Here is a 10,700-nt window from a genome sequence, read left to right as displayed (position 1 = left end):
TCTCTCTATAGTCGGGACACCAAGAACAAGTCAATTCCTGTAGAATTTATTAAATGTGCCGTTTATTGGTACAAACGTCTCTGCTGTAAAATGGTGGGTAATATTATACGCAACACTGAACACATTGAACACAATAAATTTTAATATTTAGTCATATCATTGCATTCACCATCTCTTTAGGTTTTGAGCATTTAGGTGTTTTCTGCGTTTGCAGTATCTTTTAAATAAATAATAACTGGTATTTAAAGAGTTAATATCCTGAAAATTATGGCATATTTGATCATTTTAATCAGGGCTGAATCAGGTATTTTTTTGTAATAAATAATTAATAATTCTAGCATTCAAAGGGTTACAATCCTGGCTATTTATTGAAAGTTTTGGTAGTTTTGAGCAAGTTTGAAGTTGTTTAAGTGATTTGTAAATAATAAAAAAGTAAAGAAAATGTTTTTTTTTAAAACTATTTGATTGCATACTGTTTTGAATGAGTCTTATTGTAACTATGAAGTTTTACTGTAGTGTGCGTTTGGTGTCGGGCGGGGCTGTGCCGGCGGTGTGCAGGAGAAGGGCGGTGCCCACGACGTAAGGGAGGATGCTGCTGAGCGGTGATAACGGCGGAGGCAAGAAGTTAGTGACGCAAACTGCGGATGGATTAATGACGCAAAGAAGACACAAGAGTGGAAATCTGAAGAAGGAACTGATGAAAGGTAAATTATACATTATTCTATACATAAACACCTGACTTTATTCTTATAAGTGACAGACGTAAATATAGAATATATACGTTGGAAGTAAAACAACTGTGCTAACGGTTCTCTGCTTGTCGCAACACAGTTCAGTCTTTTAAACCGATATAACGTTCATTTGCAGTGTGTAAACACTCGGCTACAGCGTTAATAAAAGGTAAAATAAGATGAGTTTAATTACTTAAAACACACACACACATACACCTGTGTGTTTACGTCATCCTGTACGGCAGGTGGCAGGACGGCGTCATTGTTTATTAAAGGAACATTATCAAGTTTCTTTTGTTGTGTGAGGGGAAACTTAAACAAAAGACTAACCTAATTCAATGTTATTAAATGTATGGCCTGCTTAGTCTAATAATACAGTATGTTCAGCTTTATTGTTAACAGGAAACTGAAGTTTGTCTATCTATCTATCTATCTATCTATCTATCTATCTATCTATCCATCTATCTATCTATCTATCTAAATGTCACAAAGGTAAAACCGAATGAATGATTTCAAACACCAAAGTCAACATTTGCTGTGTGCTGAGATGTAAAATTGAGATGATTTTCTCTATGAACTTTGGTATGTGTTATTCACAATTTCATGCCGTTTTTTGTATCACTGTTGATGTGCAAAGGCCTTCATACTCGGGGTCACTCCCACCGGTAATTGAGATGATGGATAATGCACTCAGTAAATAACAAACATAATCTTTGCCTCTGTTTTGCTGTTGTGTGTGTGGCTTTATTCCAGCATGTGGTGATTAGTGTTCTGCTCTAATTATGATGCTCCATTCTGATAACAAAGGAAACACAAATAAATGGAGGAGCTGCAGGACAGGACAGGACGAGACAAAGGCCTGGACACTAGCATTGCAGGGACATATGCTAGTCTAGTAATTAGACAGCGATATAGGCTTTGTTGCTTCATTGTAAAGAACGACATAACACACTGTGTGTGACATGTCTGGTGCAGCTGGTTGGTTGTCAGGAGGACCGGTGCCTGGAGGCCAACTGTTCTCTGGGGTCACTATCAAACTGCAGTCACAACACACACACACACTTGTTAAAAATCCTGCCGGTTTCAGTCAAGTTATGAGTGACTGGCACTCAGAACTAAAAAGTGAAAGAAAAATGATGTGATGTCGTAAGAATATGTTTGCTGCTGTATCTCACTGTTTAGGGGTACACGATATTATCTGCACAAATATTGGGTTTTAAATGTATTATAGATATCGGCAAACACACCAAGATCTTCCGATATGACTACTTACTACAACAGTCGGCGGTCCTTGACCTCTATGCAACTATTATTTTTTTAACATTTTTTTTTATTTTGCTCAATGAAGACAATTTATATCTAGTTCTCCTGTGACATGAGTAGGCAAAGTATTATGTTAATTTCACCACAGAAGAGACTAAATGACCTCTGCAGTTGAGCGCAGGGGAAATAATATACATAACGGTGTCAGTTATGGCCCCAAGCACTCCAGATATATTAGCATATCAGATATCGGCAAAATGTCCATTATCGTGCATCCCTACTCTTTAAACTTGACCCTCTTCCGCACCAAAGTTCTTAGTAAGTTTGTGCCATTTCAATGTGTATGAGTCACAGTGAAGTCACAGAATAACATGGTTAAAGTTAGTGAGGGAGGCAGCAGTAGAACCAACTGAAAACATTCTCTTAATCATATGAGGATTTTTTAAATAAATACCTATACTTACTTAAGTTCATCTCACTCATGAGTTCAAATCCAATGTTTATCGGACAAACTTATAAACTCATGTTTACGACTCTTCAACTTTTTTACTTTTTGTACTGTATGATGGTGGTGTGAAACCTGTCTCTCTGAACCCCCCCTCGTGAAAACGCTCGTGCTGACGCTCTCACTGTGCTCTCCAGGTGCCAAAACCAACTGATGCTGCAGACTAATCTGGAATCTGGAGACACATACACACAGAGAGAGAGAGAGAGAGAGCGAGCGACATGGCGTCAGACATCCCCGTCCTGACAGAGCAGGAGGAGCTGCAGAGGAGAGCCAATCAGGTCACAGATGAGGTAACAGATTCTTCTTCTGGTAAATCTACATGACTATTCCTGACTATCAGATTATTAGTCATTAAAACCCACTTTCTCAGTCGCATTATTGGAACACAGAAAACAGAAAATATGGGAAACATGTTTGCAGTTTAAAAAAAAGGAGTGTCAAACTCAAATGACCTTGGGGGCAGATGAGTGTCTAGTCTGGTCAACAGGGGGTCGGTCTCAAGCAAAAAAAGCTTCATCCATCATGATATGACAAGAAAAGATATTGATGATGATATTTCAAAGTAAAAGTGCTTGTTTTGATAAAGGAATGCTGTATAATTCACAATTAAACATATTTGTGACAAACAATAAATCTATTAATATCAAAAACAGAGAAATATAGCTAAAATTTCATCACTAATAACATGGATAATTACAACAAAATGTCTTATTGTTGCTGCTATAAAAAATATATGCAAATATTTTTAGTGTTATATTCACTGACAGCTGTGCCTGAGACACACACTGTGTTTAAATCAAGAGTAGTTGCGGGCCATGTTACACATTATTTAACATAATATCAAGTGGTTGGCCACATGTAATCGATTGAAGGGCCACGCAAAGGTCTATTAATCCAGGTTTATTCAAGACATGCTTGGGCATTGCATACACACGTCGTTTGTTTCAGTCACGTCATTTTAATCAAGTACAGGGTCCCTTTAAGGAAACCTAGCTTACCTGGTCACCATAGAGACAACTGAGAAACATCAGGCATGGATAAGCTCATGTGGGGCGTTGTAAAACGCACACACCACACACAGCACACACAAACTCACACACACACACACACACGCACATGCACAGACCAAGAGGTGGAAACAGGGAGCTACAACCTGTGTGACTTTCAGAACAAACCAAAGTATACTTGGTAAAATTATATTATATTATATTTAAAGTGGAGATCGGCTCTACAAGGCAGCAGGGACCCTGTGCAGGTACTACCCTACTCCGTGTCAGAGTGGGCGCGGGAGTGACAGCAACTCTAGTTTCCCTAGAACTCTGAAAGTCCCCTATCAAAGCCCTGCCACCTGAACGCAGTCTAAGGTCATGCCACATAGCCGACAATGAAGTGAAACTGAAACTGAAAGTACGTTTTAACAGAGCTTTTCTTCCACACCTGTCCAGAACCATTCAGGAAGTGAATGTGGGTCACTGACCTTTCCAAAGCACTCAGTTTTGACCCGCCTATACTCAAATGAAGCAATGGAGATTTCAAAATAAAAGAGATTCTCCATTAAATTCTCCATATTTGGGGGGATATGAAATGCTGAGGTAGTGTCATTTTAAAAAACGAGTATGGATGTAACTTACAGTTGGGAGGACGTTCTGTTTGTACCTCATGTAACCATGCTTTTGAAAAAAAAAACTGTCCCTTTAATGGTCCAGTCTGTGTCATTTTGACACGAGTATATTCACCGTGTGGCATTTGTACAGTGTAATTCATATATGCACCTTTATTGTATTATTCAGTTGACCGTAATTTAAATTTGTGAAATGTGTGTGTGTCTGTTTCAGTCCCTGGAAAGCACAAGACGGATGATGCAGCTGGTGGAGGAGGTACACTCACACACGCACACACACACACACACACACACACACACGCACGCACACTCCAGAGTCGTTGGGAGATGTGACGTTAAATCAGTAAGATGTTACAAACTTAATGTGATTGAAAACAAATGTGTGTTAGAGCAGAGACTTAAACATGAGCTGAACTAGACAAACACAACACTGACAAGGCTTAGTTATTTTTACATCAAAGCTCGATGATGTTCTATGAAGAGTGACACATCTTGACAGCTTTAGTTACAGAGTAATGTGTCTGTGTGCGCTCTGTCCTGCAGAGTAAAGATGCTGGAATCAGAGCCTTGGTGATGCTGGATGAACAAGGAGGTAATAGTTTGTCCTTCTTTCATTTATCCTATTCTTCAAAGAGCTTTACTGAATCAGTTAATAATCATGTTTGCTACTATATACTCCAGGTCATTGAGGATGACTTCACTTTCCTGTTTCCACATTTATTGTGTTCTACAAACAGAAGCAGCTGGGGACATGTTTGCATAAGCTCAGTTTAAACATGGCTGCCAGCAGGGACAATAGAAAAAAATAAAAGTTTTAGCCACTGTACAATAAGCTCACCTTCTGAAAACAGGACTGCTCACTCCCTGCACTAAAGACAAAATCAATGATTTTAGCTCATGGGGACACAGGAGCTGAAGAGTTTGATACTGAGTTTAATCAAAGTGTGTTCAGTGTTTGAAACAAAGGTTTTCAAACACTGAAGTCACTTAAGTGATTGAGGCAGCAGTTGATCCACAGCTCCTGTTTCATGTGAGTGAAAAATGTTGTTTCTCTCAGTGTTTACTGCTCAGTAGAGTTTGGAAAGCCAGAAACAAACTTCCTGTTGAATGGCAAGATAAATGAACATTCATATCCATAAGATTTTATCAGGCCAGCCTTTTGTTACATAGTTAACGCCTGCGTGTCCTGGTGTCCCTGGTGGCAGCCATGTTTCCAGTGAGCTTGTGTTTACCTGTCCCCAGCTACTTCTCAGTACACTCACTACACTATGTGTATGCACCTGACACGTCTGGAAAAGCAAAAATACTGCACATGACGACGTCTGAGGACGTGTCGGTTTGTCTCTGCTGCTTTATACATCCTATAAAACCCACCACTGCCACCCTCCTGTCCCTGACAGAGCAGCTGGAGCGTGTTGAGGAAGGCATGGACACCATCAACAGGGACATGAGAGAGGCAGAGAAGAACCTGACAGACATGGCCCAGTGCTGTGGTCTGTGTGTCTGGCCAATCAGGAAGTAGGTCCAGTTTTTGGACCCCACACCTGCATCCAAGTTTTAAAACCCAGACCGGTGCTCAGTTCCATTCAATTAGGTTCGATTAAAGGGGAAGTTCAGTTTTTTTCCCAGTGAGGCTTTATGTGCGACGCATGGAGCTTATGACTTACTTGAACAAGTGACTATCTTCTTCTCCTTCTTCAGAAGCTACTGACCTGTAGGAGACAGGAGGCAGGAACATGCTCAGTGAAAACCTGGCTGTCAGCAGGGACATAAGGAGAGACAGATTTTAACCACTTAACAAACACCAGTGCAGAGATTTTGTGGTCCTCAAATGACACATACTTCAGTCTCCTGTCACAAAGGACTGAAATATAAAAATGATATCAAGTCACCCTTTTGCGAAGTGGCTGAAAATAGTTGTTCTTGTTTTCACTGGTTACAAGCATGTTTTCAGTAGGCTGTGTATGTCAGATACCTTTAACATACAGGTACCTCACACAACATCACCTAGAAAAGAAGTCTAAATTGGCAAATACAGTATATAGCCCTCATTCCAACAGTGAAAACATAATGGAGCTGGGCATCAAGGTCAAAGTGTGCCACAGCTCAGCACTGCAGTTTGGATCTGTTAGCTCCAGGTTTGCAAACCAACACTGAATGCTCAGTGTTTGCAGGTGAATTTTGTTGGTTTTCAGTTTTCTTTGGTGCCTCGTGTCCATTAATTTGTGGTTTAATTCAGTTCAGCTTCTGAGCTTTTGGGAAATAGTTGGTGATTTTTGTTTTGTTTTTGCTTTGCTTTTTCCCATCCACCATTCTCCATTCTCCCCGTTGCCTTTTCTCCCCTGCTCTTTTTTTGTCCCACATGTCCACCTTTTGCTCCTCCTCCTCCTCCTCATCCCATAGAGCAGTTGGAGCGTGTAGAGGAGGGTTTGGATCAGATCAACTCTGATATGAGGGAGGCTGAAAAAAACCTGACTGACCTGGGCAAGTGCTGTGGCCTCTGCTCCTGTGATAAGTAGGTGGTGGTGGGACAAAATATCACACTAGCTGGCTCTTCCACACAGCAATATTTTAATAAAAAAAAATATAGGACTCACTACTTGAAGATGGGAGCAAAATTATTTTGAGACTGAATTAAATAAATAAGTTCCTGTGTGACCCCAGAGGTCATTATGACAGGGTTAGTGACGGCATCAGTCACAGGAAACTTTGCGACATGTGCTTCATCCACCTCTGTGGGTTCAATAGGAGTCAGAAATCAGTTTTTCTGGGTTCTTGTGTTTTGCTCTTTAGTTACTGAAGCTTTCTTTTGTTGCCTTCTTGCTTCTCAGATGGTTTGTCGTCAGCTGACGTCATGTTTGACATGTGAACTCAACACATTCATCAAGTCTTTCTCTGTCAGACTCAAGGCCTTTGAGGAGAGCGGGGCCTATAAGGCAGTTTGGGGCGGAGCCTCCGGTCAGGACGGCATCGTGTCCAATCAGCCGCCTTCATCGAGAGTCGTCGATGAGCGAGAGCAAATGATAATGAGCGGAGGATACATACGGAGGTAATGGGGTAAAATGAAATCGTCTGAGTTTAAAGAGATAGTTCACGGCTTATTCAAGCACTGACACAGAGATGACTGCCCTCTTGCTCTCACTGTTACGTGGCTGCTGGTGAGGACACAGGATAATACAGATTCTAGGCTCGGATTAAATCAACTCCAGCCTAAATCTATGATATCTTGATCATGCTGTCACTGCTGGCTCTTTAGAAAGTTACTCTAATGCTTGGAATCTTTCATTCAGATTTAATCAGTGACACAGATTTACTAAATGAGGCACCAGTAGACCAGCAGTGAGCTAAAATGCTGATTTTCTCTAAATACTTTGTGGAGTGAGGAGTTTACAAAGTGAAACCGATTTCAGTTCATTGCTGTTTAAAAGAGAAATTAAAAGGCAAACATAATGAAAAGTATCATTGTACCCAAATGTTTAAATGCACTTTTGTAAGTCGCTTTGGATAAAAGCGTCTGCTAAATGACATGTAATGTAATGTAATATCATAGCTCAAGCTGGTGTTGATTTGATTAAATAAGCCTTTTGTTGAGTGGTTAAAGTCTGTTTTACTGGTGGCCATGTAGTCAGTGAGCGTGAGCCAATAGGGACAGCACAGTGCAGTCACCACTGACTTTTTATCAGTACCTTAACCACCCTTTAAAAACCTCAACTGTCCTTTTAATGAAGTGTGTTTTGTTGAGAGGCAGCTGTGCAGTGAGCGTGTGTGTTTGCTCTTCTTTAGAACTGACCATGTAATAGGAGCAGTTGTGAGGTGTATGGACAGCTGGCCAAACACAGGACATGAACACAGGGCAGATTCACACGTGTTGTATCCCAAATCACAGGGTGACCGATGACGCCCGCGAGGACGAGATGGAGGAGAACCTGGCTCATGTCGGCAGCATCGTTGGAAACCTGAAGAGCATGGCTCTGGACATGGGCAATGAGATTCTCCTGCAGAATGACCAGATTGACCGCATTCAGGGGAAGGTACTGCTGCAGTTTCTACAGAACTTCACCACTTCAACAGTCAGGTTATTCAGGTTTAACGTGTTGGCTATGTTCGCTAACTAACAAGCTAATCTAGTCTTGTTAATCAACACATTACATGTTTTTTTCCTCTATAAATCAAACAAGAACAAGACAAATCAAAATGCCTCTGTACGCTATGAGATAGACCTACAACCAATCAAGTTACTTAAAATTGAAGCAACAGCCGCCACGGTCGCCATGTTGGATGTATACAAACGCTGACAGATTGCTTGCTTTTCTGGCTCTAGCGCTCCAGGAGGGGAAAAAACCTGATTGGTTCCCTTTTTATTTGAGATTCTGTACACACACACACACACACACGGCAAACAAAAAACCAGGGGGTAACACTTCCCTTCCCACGCACTATTTAACGCGTCTCTTGATCCCCAGATGAAAATTGTGATTTTCTTTTGGTAAATGAATTGGGAAAACATTAAATGACATCACCTCCAGACACACCTTGAACTAGACAAAAGCTAGCTGCCGAAGGAGTTGTGAGTTCCTCATTGTTATTTAGTTGATATGTTTAAATTTTGAATTACTCATTGGAGTCTGGACAACTCTTACAATTCGTACTAATAAACGAGGCCCAGTATGTTTCTGTTTTCCTCTGACAATGACCACACAGGATCAGTTCACAACCCAGTGACAAAAAGGAAAATCAAAAATCTCTATCAAATGACTAAGTAAAACAAAATGTATCAGCCAAGAAGACACCCAACAACAGTAAACAGAGGTTTGCTTCTCAAAAAACAAGTAATAGATGGATATTTTTACTTAGTGCTTTACATGTTTCTGTATTGTAACACTTTAAACTCTTCCTGTGTCTTTTCGTCTGTCTATCTGCAGGCCATCCTCAATGTGTCCCGCATCGACGCCGCCAACCAGAAAGCGAATAATCTCATGAAACGATAGATGGAGCCCGCACTCATTTCACTCATTTCCTCACAGATTCATCCTGCTGCACCCACACTTGTTTTTTGCATGCTGTGCCAATGATGACACATATGCTTCCAATATTGTTGCTGCCATGATAGATTAGGGACTAAGTCTAAGTCTGTTGTTTGTCTAAGTGATGGAGGTGTCAGTGGATCAACAACTCCTGTGTGCTGTGATGTAAAATCACACATTGTCTCTAAGGACTTTGGTTCGGGAGTGAAAGCAACACAAACCCCATGAATATTTTATGTCCATTATACGTTTTTGCCTAGAAGAATTAATAAATTCTCTCATCAACAGTAAGGAATCGACATAAAATAATATGAAAAATCTCTAAATCAAGCCACATCTGTCAAATCAGTTAGGGTTGAGGGCCTAAGGTTGTAGGGAGAACACTGGGAATGGGCCATAGTTTTGTTGGGATACTGTTCATGTCTCTCTGAAGTGTGATTTGGGATTATTCAGTAGCGGATTTTACGACAAGTTAATTTTTTTTGCTTCACTAAACATATCGCCTTCCTTTTGGTGGCCTCTGTCTGCGCTCACTTAGCTCAGAGGTAGAAGGCGTAATGATCCCTGTGGGGAAAGTGGGTTACTGCAGCAGCAGGAGCTCCTCAGTCACCATCACCACCAACTGCAGCAGCAGAGAGCACAATCACAGAAATGTGTAAGATCAAGAACTGATTTTACAATGTGGGGAGTAACCACAGCGAGAGAGAGAGAGAGCACATCTATAGGACCTATAGGATACGTAAATTTGGCCTTTTTCTTCTTTTGAGTGAAATGAGGAATACATCTGTTTCTATAGACTATATATCCACATGTCTTTACTTATAAATAAATCCTACACAGCTACCAGGAAGCAGTTTGTTTCACAGTGTCAATCCAAATGGAGAACACCCTCCCCTCCCCCTCTTCCTGGACTCTCAAATGTTCCACTGTGCTTGAAACACGTGCATGGTGCTGCCCTCTGCAGGCGCTGCCGGGTAATGCCAGGGAGCACAAAAACACGCATTGGTCACCTTAGAGCCAGATCTCTGGCGACACCAAGCGGACAAAGGTGAAACCTGCGCTTCCTGATCTCTTCATCTGCTCTTCTCAGATAAAGTGATGGTGAAATGACGGCGTCATGGTGTTCATCTTTTTATTTTCCCTGATCTCACTTCACCGCGTGGAAACATGTGTTGCCATGGCTTTTGTTGATACTGTTAAAACTCGCGTGACTCACAAGCTCTGTTGGGAATTCATTTTGTTTTACTTTGTGCCATAATGTTGTAGGTCAGTTGTGAATTATGCAGACAACCATATGCTAATGTTTGTGTGTTTTTTTGTAATAAATAATAAATGAAATTCAGCAGGTGACCCATGTTGACCCTGAAGAGGCCTCCACGTTTGAACTAGTGGTTGCGTGCAATGAGCGTGTTTACAAGTGTTTGTGATGATTAAATATGAAAATCACGCATAAGATTGCGCACATACATGGGACTCAGACTAATTACTAGTGGGTGTGGTGTTTGCGTGGGGGTTGTATCAATGCTGTGGGCGGTGTTAGATTGTGGTTTTAC

At 41.0% G+C, this 10,700-nt stretch overlaps 1 protein-coding gene across 2 annotated transcripts; it reads left to right on the top strand.

Moving 5' to 3' along the window:
• Nucleotides 1–582: 582 nt before the first annotated feature.
• zgc:101731 (SNARE_SNAP25N and SNARE_SNAP23C domain-containing protein) lies at nt 583–10,613 on the top strand. Of its 2 annotated transcripts, none has more exons than XM_044032031.1 (8): nt 583–704; nt 2,637–2,792; nt 4,338–4,379; nt 4,667–4,715; nt 6,527–6,638; nt 7,026–7,172; nt 8,010–8,154; nt 9,046–10,613. In XM_044032031.1, exons 2-8 carry the CDS (start codon nt 2,721–2,723, stop codon nt 9,109–9,111), a joined length of 633 nt encoding a protein of 210 aa, XP_043887966.1. In that variant the 5' UTR covers nt 583–704; nt 2,637–2,720; the 3' UTR covers nt 9,112–10,613. The 2 variants fall into 2 exon arrangements, with proteins under 2 accessions (XP_043887966.1, XP_043887965.1); XM_044032030.1 differs by lacking the exon at nt 6,527–6,638 and adding an exon at nt 5,524–5,641 and having other exon boundaries at nt 585–704.
• The last annotated feature ends 87 nt before the right edge of the window (nt 10,614–10,700 follow it).

The sequence above is a fragment of the Solea senegalensis genome, linkage group LG8 (genome assembly GCF_019176455.1).
Source record: "Solea senegalensis isolate Sse05_10M linkage group LG8, IFAPA_SoseM_1, whole genome shotgun sequence".
In the NCBI taxonomy this organism is placed as follows: Eukaryota; Metazoa; Chordata; class Actinopteri; order Pleuronectiformes; family Soleidae; genus Solea; species Solea senegalensis.
This window is presented reverse-complemented; position numbering and strand designations above follow the sequence as displayed.